Source organism: Notothenia coriiceps, unplaced genomic scaffold (genome assembly GCF_000735185.1).
Source record: "Notothenia coriiceps isolate Sejong01 unplaced genomic scaffold, NC01 NC01_scaffold00037250, whole genome shotgun sequence".
Classification (NCBI taxonomy): Eukaryota; Metazoa; Chordata; class Actinopteri; order Perciformes; family Nototheniidae; genus Notothenia; species Notothenia coriiceps.
Window position 1 is genome coordinate 10007266 of NW_011369951.1, and position 24430 is coordinate 10031695.

Sequence of the window (24430 nt, forward strand, 5' to 3'; positions counted from 1 at the left end):
TTATGATATTAATACTAATGTTATTATATTAAAGCAGAGGTGGGGAATTCGGGGTAATTTATAAACAAAGTGGCCTGTGCCTGGTGGTGAGGCCCAATGTGATATTTTCATGGGGCCCAAAATCCCTGGCGGCGCCCCTGATCCCACTTTGGATTTGGGCCCTTCATTCAACTTAAATTATTGAAATGGTGCTACGTGTGCTTCTTACAGGTCTGGCCTAATATGGCAGACCTGTAATAATGTATATTTTCTAGAAAGAACCTTCACTAATACTATTTATTGGCTGACCGATCTGCTTCAAAGATTGAAAGTGTAATTAGCATCTTTATCAGTATTTTATTGTAGTTCTTATTTATTAATTCAAAAAGAGATGTATTTGAAAAGATTTGGGAAATGGGGAACTTGGACAATTTGATTATAAATCGTTTTAGCATGCTCAGTGCATCACCGTAGACCAGGGGTCTCCAACCTTTCTTCATCTGAGAGCTACTTTGAAAAAATGTAAGTGGCCAAGAGCTACTTGCATCACATCACTTACATTTATTCACATAGCCCATATCAGTTGAATTAAGCTACTTTTGTACACGTGTGAAATTACAATACCCAAAGCTTATCAAAAACCTTAACTTCACATCATCCAAGAAAACGACTATTTCTCACATATTATTATGGCCCACATAGTAAGTACACCACTGAAAATTCACATAAATGTCCAAGATAAAAATAAAATGTTTTCACTTCTTATTATGGCCCACATAGTAAATACATCACCTTAAAGGTAGGGTAGGTAATTCACTTCACAGAGTTTTGAGACAAACTTTCCGCCGGTCTCGACCGAAATCTGCTCGTGTCACTCGGTTATTTTCGGAAACCACGTGATGGCCTGCTGATGATGACATTTCCAGATTTCAAGGTTTCAAAGTAAGAGCATGATGGTTTGTTTAATGTGCCGTTTTTGTATTACTATAATGAACAACAGCCTTCACAGTAAGGCAACATTAAATATTGTAATATTCATTGTGTATACTGTGTACTTCCTGTGTATTGCTTTTATTTATATTTAATTGTGAGACAAATCTAAGCCCATAAATTATCTACTAAAAACAAATCCACTTTTTACGTGGTTCTCACAGAACAGCAACCATTCAAACCCATGATGATCTTATAGGATATGATGGACTGCTGGAGATTAATGTTAAAATTAGCACTTAAACATCTGGAGAATATAAAACATAAACTTTGAAGCAACAAAACATCTTATAATAGAACACTCAGAACGATTGACGGCAAGATTGGTTGTTTTTTTTACTTTTTTAATTATAATAGTTGAAAAGGACACAAATCATATTAGTAAATACGATTTTTTGATGTGGGAGTAATATATGATGGTGGAGTATTTTTTAGAGAAGGAATTATAACTTTTAACTGATTTATTGTTAACACCTGGTTTTCTTGATTCGAAAACTAAACGATGCCCTTGCCATACTCAATAGAAGACAGACACTATCTTTACATCACTTTTTCCTTGCCTCTTTCCCCCTCTCTTATATCCCATTTTCCCGTAATCAAACCTTCCAATTGTCTCTCATCAACCCTTACTTCCTCCTACTATGTTCAATCACAGACGTGGAGAACATCCATCACCATCAGTTCATGCTATAAGCCCTACAATCTATTTTCTCCACTCCCGTATTCTCTTTATCTTTTTGAAATGCTCTCTTAACATCTCCGCTCTAGTGTTGTCTCGTGTAATCAATCCCTGTGCTCTTCCCTACTTGCTTTCTTCTCCTTCTACAACAAGATTTATGCTTCAATCAGATAATAGGTTGCAGTGGAGAGTGTCAGGATTAATAACTTAGAGAACAAGCGACAGAGAGAAACGATAACCTGCTAAAGAAAAATGTCACAGGGGAAACATTTAAACTCACAGCGTTGCGAGTACTTTTTATCGACTACATAAATCTACTAGGGGAAGGTGGTATCCTGGGGAAAAACCCTTAACTACCAACTACGGTACTCTGTTCTGCTTGATTGGGTTTTGCCTCATCAGAGCCGAGTCTTTACCCTCTCATGGGGAGAAACTGTTCCAGGTTCAACTGTGAGCCCCGTGTCGACAGGCCAGCTGGGCTGATGGAGAGCTTTACTGAAATATCCCATACGAAATACCCCAATGGCTACATAATACTCTAATTAGCTGCAAAAACATTTCCTAGAAAGAACTATGTAATATAGCACTAATTGTATGGTTAATAGACACTGTTTCGGTCAATCTTAACTTTAAGGTTATGTTTTTAAGTAATCTGCTAGAACATGAAAGTGTGTAATTTGTCTACAGGAAAGTAAACAATTCAACACAAAATAAAAAACGTAAAATAATAATCAAGCAATTCATGGTTATTAACTTGGGTTAGAATTAAGCTTCTTTTATAAAAAGATCCTGCTTTCACTAAAATATTTTACCAAATGACTTTTAGGGAATTTATAAGGAACTAGTGAAATGAGCTGTAGACAATCTCAAAAGCTTTAAAATAAATGCTATAAATAGGCCAAAACGCAAAGGAGAAAAAAGGTTGCATATTGTGCAAACAGGAGAATACGAGGATGTGAACAGAGACAGACTCCTTTGGGACCAACTCATTTCTAATTGGGTTTTCATTGATGATAAGACAAGCTTGCTCTCTTTCTGTGTACCTTCCTCTGTAAAACACACACAAAGTCAGACACAGACACACAGAGGCATGGTGGTGTACTCAGGGAGGATCATGGGAAGGGTATTTTTAGCATGCTGCTATTGGTGTCTCCAGGGAGACAAGACAGGGAGCATCTGCTGCTCAATTAACGCTTTCTGTCCGAGGGATGTGCATGTCCCTCATCATACACAAGGGAGACCCCATGTGACTTTCCGGAGGTCTGTGGCAGGAGAGGGCATGGGTGTGTGTGTGTGTGTGTGTGTGTGTGTGTGTGTGTGTGTGTGTCGTAGTGTTGGTGGTAGGTTGTGTTACGTAGTTGTACGTAGTGTCTTAAAGTGGTACGTTAGCCGGTTAAGTCGTAAAGTACGTCTTACGTAACTCGTAAGTCGTAGTGTACTGTCGTCGTCGAGTACTGTCGTAGTACTGGTACTGTGTAGTCGTCGTAGTTGTAGTGTAGTCGTTAGTGTGTAGTTGTCGTAGTGTGTGTGTGTGTGTGTAGTGTGTGTGTCGTGTGTGTGTGTGTGTGTGTGTGTGTGTGTGTGTGTGTGTGTGTGTGTGTGTGTGTGTGTGTGTGTGTGTGTGTGTGTAGAGTCGGTAACATCCTACCGTTGTCTGCGGCCGTCTCTTCGTATTCGTTGGTGGAGGGCAGTGCAGGTACCAGCGGCTCCATGTTCATGATGAGGTTTTTATGGCTCAAAGAGTTATAACTTCGACTCTGACCAAACTGGGCTCTGAAATCACAACAAAATACACTGACTGCTCTGTGATAGGAAAGATGTGTATTGTTTTGGGTAATCAAAGCATAACTCCACAATTCACAGGCTTTTTTGCAGATTTTGTTCCCCATACATGGATTATTATTAGACTGTTTGTACTTGTAATACCCCTCAGTAGTAAAGTATTACTATAAGTAAGCATGCATGTACTTTAATAACGGTAACTAACTGTAAGAGAGTGTAGGTGGAATGTGACTTGTGCTTACCTGCGTACTTCTGGTTGCTCTCTCTTTATCTTAGAGCTGGCTTCTATCACCTCCTTGGCTACTCGTCCACTAACACACATTCATGGCGAGAAAAGACAAGAGTTGCAAATTCTGTATACCATCACAAAGAGCTTCACAAAATAAAATAAGATTAAATTAAAACTATGGTCCTTTTTTTTTTCTAAAGCATATACTAAGGCCATGGTTATGCTGAAGGGGCATTACTGTGCACAGAAATAAATCTATAGAAAGGTTAATAACTTCTTGTTTTAAATTGATAAACACACAGACAACTAAGACTTCATAGATTTAATAAGGTTTCATTCGGTCTCATATTGTGTTCCACCAGTGGTGGAATATAACAAACTAGATGTACTCAAGTAAATACTTTTTTGTATACTTGGGGGACTGTGGCTGTGAGGGAGTGCCGTCGTCTTTCAACCAGAAGGTTGTGGGTTCGATCCCAGCCCATGCAGTCAACATGTCGATGTATCAACTCAGGGTTAAGTATCTTGCCCAAGGATACATCGACATGTTGACTGCATGGGCTGGGATCGAACCCACAACCTTCTGGTTGAAAGACGACGGCACTCCCTCACAGCCACAGTCCCCCAAGTATACANAACATGTGAGAAGTAGAAAGTACAGGTATTTGAGTTCAACATGTGAGAAGTAGAAAGTACAGGTATTTGAGTTCAACATGTAAGAAGTAGAAAGTACAGGTATTTGTGTTCAACATGTAAGAAGTAGAAAGTACAGGTTTTTGGGTTCAACATGTAAGAAGTAGAAAGTACAGGTATTTGGGTTCAACATGTAAGAAGTAGAAAGTACAGGTTTTTGGGTTCAACATGTAAGAAGTAGAAAGTACAGGTATTTGTGTTCAACATGTAAGAAGTAGAAAGTACAGGTATTTGTGTTCAACATGTAAGAAGTAGAAAGTACAGGTATTTGTGTTCAACATGTAAGAAGTAGAAAGTAAATAAGTAGTGGAGTAAAGTACTGATACCAGAACAATGTACTTAAGTATCTGCTGCAGACTCTCTGATGGAGGGCTTTGACATTTCACACAGACGTTCATGTCCCCCTCAGGACGGATGCTAATCACTTTGCAACACCTTCACTTGTTTCCAAATAACTTCATCGGGGCAAGACCTGACCTGGTTTTTGAGAAACACCTGCAAACCTCAGCTGTTCCTCCTCTCACACACACTCATAATTAGACATGCACCGACTTCAACAACACACTTGGGATTTATACTTTGATACAGTGCGCAGTATAGCTGTTCCTATTCTTTGCATCTTTCATTTGTTATTGCAGTTATTAGGTTTATGACTTAAAGCTTGAGCTTGGTTTGTTTGTCAGCAGAATTACGGTAAAACTACTCGTCCAATTTTCATTAAACTCTGCAGAAGGATGACGCCTTTGGAGCAGATCCAATTCACGAGGCAGATGCACAAATTATTTTCCACTTATGGAAACTGCCTTGGCAAAAGTCTGCATTCTTCAAGTTCTCTTCTAGTTTGTATTTGCTTTACTTAGAAAGAACTAAAGAATTGTCTACATTTTTTAGTCAAAAGGCTATAGTTTATGGCCAAAACTTACAGTACATCCAGGTGGTTTCTGGCAAAAACAAGCTTTTATTAGTATTTAGCTCAATATACATTAAATAGATAGATAGATGGATAGATAGATATATGTAGAAGACATATTGAAGACATGAACATATATAAACATGTGTTTATATTGAAGACAGAAAAGGGCATTAACAATTGTGTGTGCCAAATGATTAATACATTCTGGCAAGATCCGCCAAATGAGCAGCAAAGGAATTTGTTTGTTCATAATTTCTCCTGTTTTGCATATTATCTGTCATCGCGCCCTGCATAGCGGGGCCTGTTACATCAACATTAGCACTGTCACTATACCGATCCGCATCCCTACCCGATCCGCACTGCGCATGTGCCAGATGGTCCGCCATATTGGACAACTCCATACGGCAACTCAAATAGGACATTTGGCGTCTAGACGGCGGCCCGATTTGCCTCGTGCATGCGCGAGTCATAAACGTCTCAAATATCTATACAAACCTCTTATTATTATCTTATTTTGTTTGAAATAAAATGAAGGACGTTCACAGCTAATGTAATTAGATATAAATGATGAATGCCATACATATTGCATACATTCACAGTCAACATTTCTTCAGTATGATAGCTGTCTAACAGAATTTAAATCCATTTCTCACTTATTCTGACAATGTACTTAACCCAATAAAATGACCCAATAAACAAAGTTGTTAAATAATAGTGAAGCCACGTTGTAATAACAATAACTCATCTCTCTCGGTTTTTTGAGTTTTCTTTTTGAGCTTTGCCAAACGCCACTGTGTCAAGTGTCCTAGTTGGGTTGCCGTACGGAGTTGTCCAATATGGCAGACCATCTCGCACATACACACTGCAGATAGGGACAGATCGGGTAGTGACAAGCACGTTAGCATGCTGTCATTAGCATTTAGCTCAATGTATAGCCACAACATGCATGGCTTTAGACTCTAAATAAAAAGCTGCTTTTTCCTTTGTTTTGACAGTAATTCTGCAGCAGAGCAATCACTCCGATGATAACAAGAGTTTCTGCTGCGACAATGAAATCAGTGATAAAAGATGACTCTTCAATCAAATGAGACAAAAAAGTGTTGAGAGAAAAATGAAACAACGGATACTCCACAGAGAGATTTCACATGAAGGCTGGAGTCTGACTTACATCATTTAAGATTACATGGTGACGCAGGCAGGACAGCCTTGATGAAAAGATTTATGCACACTGAGATTCCCTCTAATCCATATAATGATCCACAATGGGAACACACTCTGACAACGTTAATGGAAACCCTAAAAGCAGATTTATCCACAGTCTGGGGCAGAAAAACATAATTTTATTTCCTGTAAAGACGTAATAGCCAAATCAATCATTTCCATTTTGCAAAGACGAGGAAAACACAAGCTTAATCCATCTCTCTTTAAGAGCTCCTGTACTCCAGACACTCTTCTCACGCCCTCCATATATAGTTTGCTCGCCTTGAAAATAGATCTATGAATATTTCCAGCAACCTGGGCCTGCTATCAAAGGAGGGCAAACTTCAGCAATTTCAGACGGAGATAATCCATACGCTCTCAGCAGATATGGAGAAAAGCCATTTCAGACACCTATCATTATTTTATTGCTTATGAAAGGAGAAGAAGAAGTCATCCGCGGCACACTGAGGGACATAACGGTGTTTGTGCAACTCAATTCAGCAGATTACCAACTTCCGAGCGATAAAATTGAGTTTATTGGTTGAAATAACTCAATTACTGCAATTCAGAAGCCCCAAGTCTATATGCATGCTTTAAAATCTATATGACCAGTGGAAATACCTAATTGTGTATTCTTCATGCCACCCTGTCCTCATTCTCTTTATCTGATGTCCCTGTCGGCGAGGTCCACCTGAAATAAAGTTATCTTGTTAATCAGGTCGTGCCGAGCGAGCTGATTAAAGCCCGGCAGAACGATCTTTATTCCTCAGGAAGGACGACAAATTGAGCCGTAGATTAAAACCTGAGAAGGAGGTTCCTTAAAATGTCCCCTGTTTGTTAAATGAGTCTGCATTAGAGAATAATGGGGGCAGGAGTCTCACACTCTGAGGCTAATGGTGAGGTGTTCATCATCACTCGCACAGGTTTTAGTTCCCTGTCATTGATGAGAGTCTGAGGCGATCTGCAAGGTGAGGAAATGGACTTCTGTGTCTCTGCGGTTAATTAGAAATCTGCATTAGTGTCTCTTGGATCCACAGAGAGGGGGGAAGGAAAGGTCTTTTACCTTCTTATTGGCTGCAGGTTCAGTAAAATGTGAGTTTAACCAAATCCCTCAGGCTCACACTACTAAGAACGCTTTGTCTTTCATCAGGAAAATACCCAGAAATGCACATGAAGAGGAGACGTGGTGTGAAAGCATGAGCAAAAGACGAGTCTAACAAGCATTTCATTTAATTAAGTAGAATATATTGTCATTCGAGAAGGTGCAAGAACATCTAGCAAATATTTATTTGTCCGTTATATTAGTTGAAATTAACTGATAAATGTGCAGGTATTTATATTGTATTGATCTGTCTGTATAACTATAAGAGTAACAAATACTATTATTAAGCCAAATCCAGCTTAAATCATCATTTTTCTTTTTGAGATTCACATATTTTATGCATAATAAATACATAATATTTGTCACTTTTGTGCGATCGAGCCTATAGTCCACATGTGCACTGGTAAATATACAGTTCCTCTTCTACTGTATTGAGAACAATACAGTAGAAGAACTCATGCTATCAACGTTAGAAGCACTTATGAAATCTTGCATGACATATTATACCCTAAGAAGATAAGCAAACATTCGATGCACTGTATAAATCTTCAAGTTGCATATTTAGATGTCATGTGTTCAAGGCTTTATGTACTTTTCCAAGGTTAAAGTAAGGGATCCAGTAAACACTCAAAACAGATCATCAAACTACGCTGAATTCCAGTTATCAATATCAGTTTGTGCCCCCGTTCCTTCTGATGATGAATCCTGTCTTTTATCACAGGGTTGTTTGTCTCAGTGGTCAACAGCCTGTAGTCAAGGATGAGTAATTTTCTAGGGCACAAAGACAGACTCCGAGCATTACTGGCATCTCGGTGAGTGATCAGACCCCCCCGATCCCAGATGGTTGGAGTGGAACAAAACAAGAAAACAGAAGCAAAGATTTAGACAAGGTGGCGGCAAGGGCAGCCGTGATTATGCAGAGGTCTGCTGTAACATTTGAAGGGGCGGCCATGACGTTTTTCTTCCCCCCTTCTTCGTCTATTTATTCCCCTGACCTGCTGCAACATCTGCCCACAGGGGAGATAAGCAGATTAATTGCAAGATTTGGATTTCTTTTCATTTAGCTATGCTGACTCCCTCCCTCTTTCCTCCCTTCTCCCTCCTTCCCTCTTTCCTCCCTCCTCCCTCCTTCCCCCTCCTCCTCCCTCGACCTTTCCTCACACACTGGAAAAAGGCTGCTCCAAAAGCCCTTTGCAGAGCTATTGTAAACAAGTTGAGGAGAAATACTTTGCGTCGTGGCTGAACCTGTCTCTGTGGTCCTGCCTGACTCTCATCATACTACTTCCCTGATGGCTCCCACAGGACTGCTGACATCCTCGTGGATTCATCTTCTTATTATCGACACATGCATTTCCAAACATTTGGTCTACCTACGTTGTAAAATGTATTATCTCTTCGATTTACACACGGCATCTATTGCACGTCTGTCCGTCCTGGGAGAGGGATCCCTCCTCTGTTGCTCTCCCTGAGGTTTCTCCCATGTTCCCCTTTAAACTGTGGGTTTCTCTGGAAGTTTTTCCTTGTACGATGTGAGGGTCTAAGGACAGAGGGTTTAAGGACAGAGGGTCTAAGGACAGAGGGTCTAAGGACAGAGGGTTTAAGGACAGAGGGTTTAAGGACAGAGGGTCTAAGGACAGAGGGTGTCGTATTGTCATACTGATATTCTGTACAAACTGTGAAGTCCACTGAGACAAATGTAACATTTGTGATATTGTAGTTGGGTCTAGAACCTCAATTCCGTGACCATTCTTCTGCTAAGATGTTTTGACACTTGATTTGACATCATTGGACCNATGGTTATGCTGAAGGGGCATTACTGTGCACAGAAATAAATCTATAGAAAGGTTAATAACTTCTTGTTTTAAATTGATAAACACACAGACAACTAAGACTTCATAGATTTAATAAGGTTTCATTCGGTCTCATATTGTGTTCCACCAGTGGTGGAATATAACAAACTAGATGTACTCAAGTAAATACTTTTTTGTATACTTCCATTTCATGCATTCACTTAAAGTGCACCTATCATAAGGCATATATTATTGGTCTCAGATATATACAAATATATAAAAACATGTCTATGATGTGTTTTGCTCAAAATAAAAACAGATCATGCATTTTAGAAATCCCTCATATCCCTCTATTCCAGCCCCGTTAGAGAAACGCGGATTTTGGGTACTTAGCTTGAAAAAAAAGAGGAAGAGGAGGAGGAGGAGGAGGAGGAGGAGGCGTAGCTAATGCCTGATCAGAATTCTACCGGAGATAAAGTAAAATTCTGCTGTGATAAAACGCCATCCTGTTCTAAACCACATCAAGGGTTAGTTCTGAAACAGTATGGAGCTCAAATGCTTTTTCTCTTGCGGGTTTATCACTTTGAAACAAGGTGAGTTCCTTTTTTTATTTCCTGCTTTTTAAACACATGAGCTCTACAGTACAGGTTAGCTCTGAGTGTTAGCGAGGCTTGCTAATATTTTAACAATATTAAAACAAAGACGAGATTACGTCCAAAACAAGTCAGGCATTGTTTCTGATAGCAACTTTCTGTGGGTCCGCCGAGATTTGACGTCAGATCGGCAGCAAATCTGTATCCACTCGTTGTAGCCCCGTTTTTAAAAGATTTGGGTACGGAGGAAAAGAGAAAGGGTTTTATTTTCTGACGCTCCGGGGGACACATATTTATGTATAAAAAGGCATAAAAACGTGCATTTTGCATGATAGGTCCCCTTTAAACTTTGCATTTTGGAGGCCACTTATTAATGTTTTACTCCCTTTCATTATTTTATGTGTGCTTTTATCATCTACGTTGTATACCATTACTGTACAACTAATATACCCTGTATTTAAAAAGTAACTACATTTGGATCAACATTAAAATAATATACACAATTATGGAATAATACAATTATATAATATTTGTGAAAACAGAAATTGCATACTGATTACTTTTACTTATCATACTTGGAGTAGATTTGGCTGATACTACTTCTACTTAATTAACATTTTAATTCAGTAATCTAAACTAAAAGTTGGAAATTAGAGAGTCTGACTGATTTGACTACATCAGAAGTGTCATGTTTCATCTGTATTTGGCAGCAGTTGCTCATAATGAGAGCTGTTTCTGAGCTGCTGAGTGGGAGCTTCCTGCTGGCCGGGTCAGGAGCTCCATTAGTCTGAGGGCTGGGCGACTCTGACCGCTCTGTTTGAAGCCAGCAGGCTCCACCATCCCACCCATTAGTCTATTGTTTCTGAGATTGATGGTTAGGTGATAAATTAGAGGGTTAGATTTAACATCTGGAGTGGTAGACATTCCCTTGATAGTACAAGTGGAGAGTCACATCAATCCTGTGTGATGGCAAATGTGGAGCTATGATAGTAAAAAAGCTATATAAAAAATTCAAATCAGCTCTGCTTTATGGAAACCACCACTTTTTGTGGACCACAAATCTCTTTCCTCTTACCATTTGCACAAATGACCAATTGCCATATTTCAGACCAACCTCCAACATATGCTATTACTCATCACTGAGCCCTTTAGCCAAACTGCTTTAGCCAGCTGATGAAATAGGGCAGACTGAAGTGTAAGCCTGGTAAAGAGCTTTGTCTGAGAGGAGAATTGGAGCCAACATGGCTTCAATAACAGACTTATGTAGAGGCTTTCCTGTGATATTAGGGACAGTAAATCACAGAGGCTAACAACAAGCTGGATGAAAGTGCTGATGTGCAAAGAGGAGAGGCCGCATGTGGAGCGACTCAAGGTAAATCACACACACATCTCTCAGGTTGGAGCCAGGGCAATGGATTTAAGTCAATACTAAATCACACAATTCTCATTGCAAATGTCCAACTATTTTATCTAGAGTGAAAGTTTATTTGTAGAGTGAGGGAGTAGTTGAACAGTTGACAATACAGGTAACTTAGATTTGTTTAGGACTAATCTATTAGGGGGTTGAATCTGACTCTGTTTCTCCCCCTTTACTCCTTCATAAACTACTCTCTCTGGGTCCCCTTTTTTATGTCTCTCTTTTGTTTCCAACTCTCTTTGCACATAATGAATGGATCATCTTATTTCCATTTAAAACACATATTTTGTTGTCAAAATGTTGTAATTTTATTTTCTCTCATGAAAACTTGAATGGGATCTCACCTGTATCTGAACCTGCTGCCTTTGAAGAATATGTTACTGCTGGAAACTGTCTTTATCTGACTCGACTTTGCACACCTGTCAGAGAGAGGGAGGACGAAATAAAGAGATGCAAACAAATCACTTCATTATGGCAATTAAGTCACAGACTCAGGAATAACTCACCCCTGTCAAAAAAAAGTATGGGATTTTGTTTGTGACTAGAACATTAACCCGTGGCTCAGGATAGCCTTGCAGTAAGCAGAAGAGGAGAGTGTTTCAAGGTGTACCATTTCAAAAAGTCAGTTTTCATGTTCGGTTACAGGATCATTTATCATACAGCAGAGATTGTGTGTGTGTGTGTGTGTGTGTGTGTGTGTGTGTGTGTGTGTGTGTGTGTGTGTGTGTGTGTGTGTGTGTGTGTGTGTGTGTGTGTGTGTGTGTGTGTGTGTGTGTGTGTATGGCTTGGCTGCCATTTACAAACTCAATTCACTCTGATTTAATTAAGCGGCTCTGATGCTGCTTGTCCGACATCCGAGATGACATGCCCCCCCCCCTCTGTCCACTTCTCAGAGACACATGAGCTGCTGTCGTTAAGAAGTCAATATCCAGGGTTTTACAGGCAAGAGCTGTTACGATAACACTTTAATGACTTTATAATTATATTTTCCTTCTGTAAGCTTTTGTAAATGGGTCACCGTTGCGACACATACAAACCGACAGCAAAGAAAAGTCTTAGGGAAATATATGTAAAAGAGAAATAACTAAAGGTTTATGTGGGAATGAGGTCTCAGTGCTTCCTACAGATTTGAAATATACTTGGGGGCTGGTGGTAGCGGGGGGGNNGGGGGGGGGGGTGGTTGAGATGACGTGCAACAACATTAACATGAACCTTTCTGTTGGTCGCTTGTTAGCAGACCCTTCACATCACATGATGGCAGCGCGAACAGGCAGGGCCGAACAGGCCCTGCGCGAACAGGCAGGGCCCATAGTGATAGCTCTATAGTTTAAATCTACTACCCACAAATAAAAATATGGACATGGGTTACTATTTTTTTTTTTAATGGTAAATGTATTTAGGAACCTGTCAATGTGATTTTAAGTGGGGGTGGACCTCAAATTGTCTAGGGGGGTCCGGGGGCATGCTCCCCCGGTAAGATTTTTTTTTAAATGTTTGAGTTAAATGCATCAATCTGGTGCACTTTGAGGGGAAAACAAAGAGACTAAATCTATGGGAACAACACCTATATGAAACAGAACTGTATACATTTTAATAATCATAAAATCATGGCCATAACCAATAACATCCCATTTCCAATATGAAAAACACTGAAACTTGTTTATTTATTTATTTTTGGTTCATTTATAGTTGTGAGTGTGTCTGTGCTCCTGAATCAGCCTCTCCCTGTTTCCCTCCTCTCCTCCCTGCTCCTCTTTGAGGCAGCAGCAAAGACTAGTTTTAGCTCTCAACAAGTTTTAAAAGTGTATCTTACCTTTTTTCACCTAGTTAACTTTTTATTTATTTATTCATGCATATTTGACTAATCACTATACCCTCTCAAATGGAAATATGTGTTTACATAAATGGTGACCAAACCGTTTGAGACCCACTGAGAACTTAGACTAAGTTAACTATCTAAACACTCAGAGAGTCCTTTACCTCACCTGAGCTGAGGTTATCCCGAGCTTGAAGGACACACAGAGACCAATCAAGGGCTTTGATTTATGATCTGTATGACAGTGGCCATGTCGGCAGGCCACATCTTGTAGACAGCCAGTCACCCTGTGTGAGGCAGGCCACTTAACAGGCCAGGCCATCGGGAAACCCCCCGGTCCTCCTGATGGCCAGTCCGGGACTGGGTACAGGAGGCGTAGAGCGAGGGATCATTGTCCACAAGTTAATCGATCGCAGATGGCGTCATGGTCGCCGACGAATAAAAAAAAATAAAAAAAATCCTAAATGGGTCCCGAAATATACTTGGGCGGCCGCTAATATACCTAGGTGGCCCGCCCAAGTATAGTCTATGTGTGGGAAACCCTGCGGACTACAAAAATAAGTCAATACAGAGGGATGGTTAAATGGGGGCCCAGGGTCAAAAATCAGCCTCCAATTTAAGGGTCAAATCTTTGCAAACGTTGTTTCCTCTGACATTACTTCTCCACTTTACATCTGGCCAGCTGTCTACAGCCAGCAGTCCTCCTCATCTTGCCCCTTCCTTTCTTGTTTCCTCTCTCTATGATCTCAATATTCCTCTGGTCTCACATGAGTTACTCTCAGTTTTTGAATACATATTTTTAGGGAACAAACACTATCCACTGTTTTAGATGTTTGTTTTTTTTATCACACAATTCTCCACAGCAGATCGACTCGGCCTGCTGTCAAAGAGATTTCTGATGTTTAAAATGTTACACTTTAGTAGAGATTTCTCTTGCCTTGCTGGTTGAGACTAAAGATGATTTCATTATCAATCAATCTTTTTATGTTCTGTTTTAAAACCCAACAATATTCAGGTTTCTGTGAAAGGAAGGAGACAGGAAAAGGAAAACATTCTTACAGGTAATGTTCATGTTAATGATTGAGAATTTAGTTAAATGGGACATCGATCAAAATAGTTGATTTATTTACTGTCGATGAACTAATCAATTAATCAACCTTATCTTGTCAGATCTACTTGTACGCTTAAAGACTGAGAGTTCATTTGTGACCTTGGGAACAGGCAGCATTTGACGAAACATATCAGGGATCTGTTACATGGTCTGATCTCTCAAGGTTGTCAGAGGAGGAGTAGGGATACTTTACATCTTATGAATCTGTTGGCATACTAAGTATGTGAGTGTGATCTAGTGTAGTCTAAAATCTTCATGTGATTTTGTAAGACTATCAAGTCCAATGTATTACTTTGCTGATATTCCTACAGAACCCTGACCGAAGCAACAAACTCATTAATTTTGCTCGCAAACAACCTTGTCACAACCATGACAACAGACAAAGTTAAGTCTCTGTTTTCTCACATTTGCCTTCACCCCCAGTCTGTTTCCATTCCTGACACGCCAACAGCGTCAATAGTGTCTGTGAACTCAGAGCGTCGGCCTCGGAGCGATCAGCTGCTCCCCAAGTGAAGGGCAGCAGCATAGCAGAGCCACAGCGAGGCAAATGGTTATAAAAGAGTGATAATGTGCTAAAAAAAATCAAGTACAACATGAAGGAAGGCTAATTATATCCACTGTGGTGAATATTTGTCTTTTTGCTACAAATATCATCTTTTTTTTTTGTCTCTGAGGTCAAGAGCAGCTCAATACATTTCCTGGATATGAGTGTGTCTGTGTGTGAGCATGTGTGTACGTGTACGTGTACGTGTGTGTGTGTGTGTGTGTGTGTGTGTGTGTAATTTGTACGCACTTGTAAAAGGCTTGGTTCTCCACCCCGCACTTCCATAGGTGCTTACACGCAGCAGGGGTTGAGGTGTGAAATGTCAGCACCAGTTTCTTCTGCACAGAGAAGGACAAAGAGAGAGAGAGAGAGAGAGAGAGAGAGAGCGNGCGAGAGAGAGAGAGAGAGAGAGAGAGAGAGAGAGAGAAAGAGAGAGAGAGAGAGACAGAGAGAGAGAGAGAGAGAGAGAGAGAGAGAGAGAGAGAGAGAGAGAGAGAGAGAGAGAGAGAGAGAGAGAGACACACAGCTAGGATGAGACATTAGATAACTAATTGACGTGTCAATAAGGGCAAGAGAAGTGGTGAAACCAGGAGAGGGAGCTGTGCAAAACCGCTGACCCACGGACCTGAAGCTGAAAGCTTAGCAAGATGCAAGACAGATACAGTGATTTGGCCACAGTGTTTAGCAGGGACACAGTTGTAGCTTGCAGAATAGGGGTCTTATGGACTAGGAGGAGGGATGTATTCCTGTAAACGTCTATTTTTTATTCCTGTGTGTGGGGTAATATGAGATATCAGATCAATGCTGCTCCACAAAGTGTGAAAGGGAGAGTGAGAGCGAACACTGAGATCAATAACACGGGAATGCTGTTTCTTCCCTTTCCTAAAGCCGCTTAGTCAGCCCTATTGCTCAACCCCCTCCCCCCCACTCATACACATCAGTTATATTAGGGATGTAGTGGTGATTTACACACATGTGCTGCAGACGCAATGTGTGTGTGTTTGTGTGTATGTGAGTATCGGTGTGTGTGGTCATACTGTAGGTTTGTGAAAGTAGCAGCACGTCCGAATATTATTAACCAATAGTCTTTGGTCTTTTGGCTGATGTGCAAAGTGCTTTTGCAACATGACATGACATTTTATGATTTCAGTGCTCCTAAAAAGTGCTTTTGTACCAACAGCAATGACAGAATAACCTGCATCTTCTGTTACCAAAATCTCAAACAATAATTGATGCACTAATTTGCTATTTTTCAAATGCTACTCCCTGGTGTAATGTTAAACCAATATCATTTACTATTACCATTTTATTTCTAAGCTGGAACACCAATAAAAAAATTGGAACGTTGAAAAATTATACAATGTATAAGGAGCTTTTCAAGCAAGGGTTAAAAATAACAAAGCCATTAAAGTTGCATTTTGCTCAAAGTGGGACTGTTACGTTATTGTGTTCCAGGATAAATAACAGAGTTGAAATGGAAACCATGCAGTGATCCGTCACACACTTAACATCCATACACAAATTATTATCTGAGAAAATATAGTGAAACATGTAAATATATAGCATTATATATACTCACACACAAATAGATATAGGAGCACAGAAATGAAGAAATCAACATTTGTTTAACATCAATGTCTGACATTAAATACATGACATGGACAGACTTATAGATTATGCATATCAATATTTCATAATCTATAAACTACTGATAATGGAGCTGTTATTCTTATTCTGATAATGTGGCTTTAGACAGGGATTAAAAATGGTTATGTAATTTCAACCATAAAACAGAATATTTTTGTTGATGGCGACAAAATAACCGTTTGAACGCATGAGTGAAAAACAATAAATACATTTCATGAAATTACATTAAAACTTTGTACAAAGTGATACAAAACAAAAGGACACAAACGGGTAATGCACACAGTAAACAATGAACAATGCTCTTCCAATCATTAGTGAGGTGAGGGCAGGATTGTAGTGAGAGGCATCAAATAGCTTAGTGCTACTATTATTACTTGCAATTACTCACCAGTGATGACTATGTTTACACACAGAGAGAAAAGACAGAAACACAAAGATATAACTGCATCTTCAGCCATTCATGAGTTGCCAAACAGACAGAAAGACAGACTAACAAAGTAAGGCAGAGATGAGAGGCTAAAGCTTCTGTAATGAAAAGAATATGAGATGAGTTGATTGGCTGATTGGTAGATTAAAGAGCAACCTGGATTTAGCTACAGTGATGAATCATTAGTGTATGGGTCAAACAGCAATATGAGACATACTGTAATAAGCTGTAGTTCTTGCAACAACAACAAAATATGCTATCCACATGTATGAGACATAATGCACCAGCACTGCTGCTCCGAATCTACCACAGCTCTCTGGATGACAAACATCAGATTAACAGATGAAAAATGTGTCCCAAATGCAAGAAACCTGTACTGGTAGTTACTGAACATATTTTACCTAGCATTTGCTCTCTGTGTGACTATCAAAGATGTCACGTCATTTGTATTTGTCATAAATCTTGGGTGTAATGAAGGAGTCTCATATTTGGGTCACAATGGACACATGATGAGAGAGAGGAGGTTAGTCGCAACACACCCACCCACCATCCTGTCACAGTGCATCCTGCCTGTTAAGGAGATCTGAAACAGCGACACACACACACACACACACACACATATACAGTGTATGGGATGGTGGATTACATAGACAAACAATACAGCTTCATTTATCTGATTTAACCACAACACAGATGAGGAAAAGGGAGAGAAAGAAGGAAGGAGGAGAGAGAATAAAGGGTGTAGAGTACACTTGAAAGGTCAAGTCAGACAAAACAGATGGTAAGTGTGCATCTGCATTATAGTCATATTTTGTTTTTCAAGAAGTACTGATCCACACAAATGTTAAAGGTTGACTACATGAAGATGACAACAGGACTACACAATTCATCATCGTGATGGAGGAAACTACACAGCATATTTTATTATAGATGTTGCCCTTTAGGGAAGAAAGAACACACACTCACCTCTTTCTGAATCCCAATGACGTAAAAGGTTTTTCCTTCAAACTTCAGCTTGCTAACATCAGCCCTGCAAAAAAAAGACATGGTATCATTAATAACATGATCAGGGTTCAAATTAGGCCAAAACATACACATACTTTTGACATAATAACTGAGAAACATAGCCTTGCTATTCAGGACATGATTTAAAGTGGAGCAATATGATTACATTTCATTTGTCAGAGATTAACTGTTTGTGCTTTGCTAAATCCTAAAATCCTGAAATTTTGAAACAGATTTGTTGCTATGGAACAACAATAATAACTTAAGTCAAAGAACATCATTTTAAATGGCTTATATTAAATATTATATTCAGCTCCATTTGAGATTCAAACAAAGACCAAGAGTGTGTAATGATTATATTTGATGAAGAATACACATTTCATAAACAGGGTTTTGGACAAACATCTACCATTTGAGGAGATGGATCCTCTTGTTTCCCTGGAAGACCACAAAACCTGTGGCAGTGAACCCGAGAAAAGCTATGGAGCCTGTGAAATCCTGCAAACCCACCCACACACACACACACACAGAATTACGCACAAACACACATAAACACACACACACACACACACACACACACACACACACACACACACACACACACACACACACACACACACACACACACACACACACATCTCTCTCTCTCTCTCTCAAACACAGCACACACACACACACACACACACACACACACACACACACACACACACACACACACACACACACACACACACACACACACACACACACACACACACACACACACACACACACACACACACAGAATTACGCACAAACACACCACACACACACACACACACACACACACACACACACACACACACACACACACACACACACACACACACACACACACACACACACACACACACACACACACACACACACACACGTTACAGGTGGATTAACAGCAGGGATGCATGTGAGCCATCATTAATCTCCATGGTAATGTTGCCTACACAAAATCTCTTGTTTGTTTCAAACTTCAACCCCCTAATTTTGCAGAAACTTGTGTCAAAACCAAGGGACAGAAAATACAGGTTTGATATGGTGAGGCGAAATGAAACGGATAACAACATTGGAGCAAAAGCAGAACACAATATGTTCCTGTCACTCCACCTTATCAGACGTCCCTCTGCTGCTGTGCCTCTCTATCTCTGTACATCTCTCTCTCTCCCTCTCAGTTCCTAATCATTTCTCTGATTATTGATCTTGACAGATCTGCAAATGTATGATGCTACAGCCATTTCCAGCAAACCAAATTAAAACAGCCCCACTAACCAGAGCAGGGCAGTCTGAAGAGGATCCTTTCCAATAGACAGATTTTAAATATCTTGTTAATCTGCTCATCATGCTCTGATACGCCTGTCCTCCCGTGTGTTTCTAGTTATCTCACATATTAGATTTCTTGATCAGATTCAGTCTTTTCTATCTTTAAAATGGTGACGAGGAACATAATAAAAAAAAGTACAAGCCGTCACAGTATTACAGTGTAAAGCAAGGTGCACATTAAAGTGTCAAATGGAAAACAATACTAACACTACGATTGAGTCGATGACATTGACTTTCTGAATCCATGATGTTATCCGATCAATGATTCCTGAGAGTAATGGTTTCTGTGCAGAACAGATTGCTTTTTGTTGAAATGTTGCAGGAGATGCAAATGGGAATTCTCTGCTGACCTCGACCTTCCCTCACTCCTCACCTCTGTCTCACCCAATATTACTCCTCTCTTAGTGACCTCAGGTTTTCTCAAAGCCGGCTGTTGATAAAGTGAATCATGTGCATACAGTACAGGTTTCAGTTAAATATGTAAAGGCAAACCAGCAACTGCCCCAATGCCTTTGTCCATAGTACAGTATTTCAATCATTACATACAAATGATAATAATTGTGTATATTGTATAAATGCACATACAAAGAGAGGAGCAGTGAACAACATGTGATAAAGATGGACACACGAGGTGGTGAGATTTAAAAAAAGCAACAATAAGTGGGTAAAGTACTGAGGAATGGATATTAAAGTGTGGCAATATTAAGAAAGAGATTTGCATGACTTTAATCAGTGGAGTCTTTTCACTAACAACAGCATCAGACCTCACAGTCAGACTGGAAGCACTCGCCTAAGGTTACCTTGCAGGGGTGAGGGTCCACTCCATACGTCTCGAGGATGTGAGCCCTTTGGAGCATGTTCAGCTCTGCAAACGAAGTGCACTGGCCCCTAAAAGAGAGGAGAGGACAAAAGAGGAAAGGGTTATTTAACATTCAACACATGACACATGTTGTCAGCATATGTCCCTGTAGAGTTGATCTATGTTTTCACTATTTTATGTGCATACAATAGCATTATGGGTTGACTGAGATTTGAATGAAATGTCTTCCTTCACAGAAAGTGAGGGAACATGCGAATGTGCCTTGGAAAGATATTGTTTGGGTTACAAACATTAGCAAATATTTAAAAGTTATTACATTTGGCCCGGTCTTAATCTCTTATACTTTTGCAGTAACAGAAAGATAAACAGTGTTCAGTGGGAAGCTTTACCCGCTTATTTGTCTGAGAGGAAAGCTCCATCTTGCAAGATCAAGAAAGTGAGTGACCTCTGACGCCAGACAAATAAATCAACATTATACTTGAACACACATACATCTGTCTATGCACATCAAGTCAATGTTAAATCCATTAAATGACTGCTTCCAAATAAAAATTGCAGACGTACCCCGCCCCATTTGTAAATCACCTGAAGGGTCTTTTTACGGCTCAGTAATAATCTACATGCTGTTAATCCTCTCTGTCAGAGCCATCGGGCAGACAGAGGGCACTCGGCATCATCTGCCTGTGCGCAGTGGGAGATGAAGGATTTGTCTTTGATGTTTCTATAATTGCTGCAAGTGTGACGGTCATAAACCTAACAACATCACTTATGAGCTGCAGCTATGATACAAATAAACAGCCCGAGGGAGGGGCTTTATGTATATCGCACCATACACACACAGACAAACCAACACACACACACACACATCTGTTTTTTACCTGAGCTCATTATTGTTATTTGCCATTATTTCCCTCCCTACATTATTTAGGAATATATCCTCTTCCTGCTTTATTAGTTCAATTTCATTTACTTTTTTCATTATATTTCTGAATCAACCTCTGCATGCACTAATCTCCTCTTTTGAATCAGTTTATTTCTCGTGTTGTTATTCCACATCAACAAAGTTCTGTAAACAAGCAGAGAACATGCCAGGGTTTATAGATATTATAGACAAAAGCAGGGCCTGATTACTTCATCCAACCTGTTACAGTATATTGAATTTCAACCCAATGTTCTGAAGAAGATTCTGAAGATCTTGTAGTAGCAAGCACTGTGTCCAAACTGCGACAGGAATGAATAAAACATGCACATTGCCCTGCAAATTAATTTCAGTTTTTATTTACTTACAACTGAAATAACCTCCTGCAATACAATGCACCACAAATCTCTAGACATCATCACATATGGTCTCTACCCAGAACAACAGAAAACGCTTTTTTGTTTGCAGTGGAAAATTGTCTTCACAGCCTGTTTTGAAAACACAGATCACAAGAGTGAGCATCCACGCCTGTCATCACAATCAAACAGTAAACTGATCACAAAGACGCAGCTCCAGAAAACAACCAGGCGACACACACAAAGACGTACACACGCACGCACGCACGCACGCACGCACGCACGCACACACACACACACACACACACACACACACACACACACACACATCTGTTTTACCTGAGCTCATTCTTGTGTATCTCCATAATCTTCCTCTCCAGTTTCAGGGACTGTTTAGGGAACAGCTTGAAGTCTCTGATGTAGTCTGACGGGTGCTCTTCTGGGTCGTAGTCCCCAAACTCAGCTAAAGACAGAGATTATATCTGTGTGACAACCGTCTAAAAAAGAGTGCAGTTAGGAAAATGTGTACATGTGTTTCAAAGGAATAATACACATTTTTAAACGCTAGCAATTCAGCATCATATCAAATAGAGTCCATTAACCTTGCATATTGGGACATTTATGTAGGGTAGTGATTTCATTTTAAAGGTTGCATGGCTGTAGGGAGCTGAGATAACCCTAATAGATAAACGTTTTCCTCATTGAATCAGGTACAAAGCCCCAACTGACACCAATTTCTCTTTTTAATCCGTTCTTAATTAGCAGTAACAATAAAGGTTAAATAGGAAACTTGCCTGGAGTTTAATTACACAGTAATCCTCAACCTATTCTGAGGCTCTGTTATCATCACCCTGACAGAGAGGGACCTGCCTCTGTTAATTGGAGCAGCCAATGATACGCTGCAGACTCACTGTGTGGAGATTACTCAGCCACTCATACGGCTCTCTCTGGGGATATGAACCAATCAGAGTTAGCTCAGAGCAGAGATGTGTGCATCTTCCAGAGGAGTTCGTTTATGATACAGTTAATTACACCCTTAATCCTTATTATAGCAAGTGTCTCCACACTGTGATTTAACATTACTAATAATTAACTTAAAAGCTCAAATAAATCCTCAAGAGGCGGATTTCAACAAAAGGCTGATGACTTGAAATGTAGCAGGTTAATGAGACGAATGGAGCTCTTCCTACAGACATAGCCTAGTTAGGACGAGTGTTAACTAAGTGGAGATTTACATTACACATTATTAGCAGGTTTCATACACAAACTAGTCCTTACGTAGAAAATAGTTGCGGGTTGTGGGGTTTCTTTGGGTGTTTTTCCTTATCAGATGTGAGGTTCTAAGGATGAGGGCCCCCATAGAAAAATGTAAAATGTGTGATATTGGGCTATATAAATAAACGTTGATTGATTGGTTGATTGCTACTAGATATTTATCGCCCAAAAAGCTAACATTAACTTGCCAGTTTATTACGTGATGGAAGTGTAAAAGACATTAAGGAAATATTATCTAGATATCCCGCCCTAAAGCGTGATCAAACTGTAACATGGAAAATCATAAGTGGATTTACTGTCAATAGATGTAAACTAAATCTAATGGCTGCCTCACCCTGTATGATGCAGGCTCCCAGATATGCAGCTTCAGCAAAAGGGCAGAGGAGACGGCCGTGGTATATATCTCTCTTCAGCTGGAGGTACAGCAGATACCTGGAAACACACACACACACACACACACACACACACACACACACACACACACACACACACACACACACACACACACACACACACTGTGTGTGTGTGTGTGTGTGTGTGTGTGTGTGTGTGTGTGTGTGTGTGTGTGTGTGTGTGTGTGTGTGTGTGTTTCCAGGTATCTGCTGTACCTCNCTACATCACAAACACATGGGAATATGCAAACACACACATGTTATAAAAGATTCATACTCACTCTTAACTACATTCTCTTTTTTATTCTGTCATGGATTGTTTGTTAATTTGCTACAAAATGTGCTGCAAAGATAAGACAGCTGTTATAATGCAGCCACCTAGTGCACACACTCCTAACAGCAGTGTTGCAGTCGTGCCACCATCATCACACTTTCTCTCTCCGGCCCTCCTGTGAGTTAGTGTCCAGCTGTACACATAGCGAGAGTGATGGAGATCCATTATAATAGAAACTGGTTCTGCTCCATATATCGAAGATTTATGGCTCCACTTCTAAGCTTGCTGTGTGGCCAGCCATGACTGCGGGTGCACATGACGTGTTTTATATGATGTGTGTTAATTTGTGCATGCCTTTGTGCTTGAATATGTGTGTATGTGATCTATGCAGCATTGCAGGAGATGATAAGATAAATGGTTTCTCTTTCCACACTGGGACAAGGTCACAGTGAGTGTTCTGAGTGCTGCTCACAGGGACTGGAAGGATTATAGGTTTATTATGTAAATGGTTAAAACTGTAACATTTATAATATGAAACCATAAATTACAGTAGATCAGTGCTTCTTGCCCTGACACTGACACAATCTCTTTACATTTGATCCTGTGTCTACGAAAAACACTGATAATAAACATCAACCATTCCTGCAGAGATGATTAAAGATCACTTGCGTGTAAAGGAAGGTTGCAGTTTGAAAGTGATTCATAGTTTATAATAATGTACTTGCACATACCATATCAAAGACGCAAGATAGTAACAGGTGCAAGGATAACTCCACTTACTAGAAAAAACTAAATTGGCAAAGCCATCAGTTTGGAGGGGTTATGGAATATTCAAGTTTTTCTAAACAATACTAAAAGTCTGTGGCCATACTAGCGGCTCTCTGAGTTGTTGAGATATTTCACTTTATGCCACAAATGTACCTACAGTAATGCTGGTACTGGAGGAAAAGTCTGGTGATCACCAAAGTCAGTACGTATAACACAGATATTCCAGAACCAAAGTTGTGGATTTAACAGACCGGCAGTGTCCCCGATGGAGCCATGCGTCAGTATTGCTGAGTCTGTAGCTCCAGGCAAGAGTCCATTACTGTTGTAGGTCAGTGGTAGAAGAGGTTAAACGCAGC

At 40.0% G+C, this 24430-nt stretch overlaps 1 protein-coding gene across 1 annotated transcript; it reads right to left on the reverse strand.

Moving 5' to 3' along the window:
- Window positions 1–2060: 2060 nt before the first annotated feature.
- On the reverse strand, window positions 2061–23070 carry LOC104967273 (FERM domain-containing protein 3-like). The gene is made up of 11 exons (XM_010796688.1): window positions 22975–23070; window positions 21705–21828; window positions 20071–20158; window positions 18327–18415; window positions 17879–17942; window positions 16874–16882; window positions 15088–15176; window positions 11712–11786; window positions 3673–3741; window positions 3297–3421; window positions 2061–2143 (listed from the first exon to the last, which is right to left on the reverse strand). Exons 2-11 carry the CDS (start codon window positions 21728–21730, stop codon window positions 2061–2063), a joined length of 717 nt encoding a protein of 238 aa, XP_010794990.1. The 5' UTR covers window positions 21731–21828; window positions 22975–23070.
- Window positions 23071–24430: the final 1360 nt, after the last annotated feature.

What these genes read in the sequence shown, in the direction of transcription:
- LOC104967273 (XM_010796688.1), bottom strand. Translation starts at nt 21,730, where the DNA reads ATGGAGATACACAAGAATGAGCTCAG. An exon ending in TGGACCCTCACCCCTGCAAG is followed by an intron (nt 18,416 to 20,070) that starts GTAACCTTAGGC and finishes GTGGGTTTGCAG; the next exon opens with GATTTCACAGGCTCCATAGC. An exon ending in GAGCAACCAGAAGTACGCAG is followed by an intron (nt 3,422 to 3,672) that starts GTAAGCACAAGT and finishes TTGTGATTTCAG; the next exon opens with AGCCCAGTTTGGTCAGAGTC.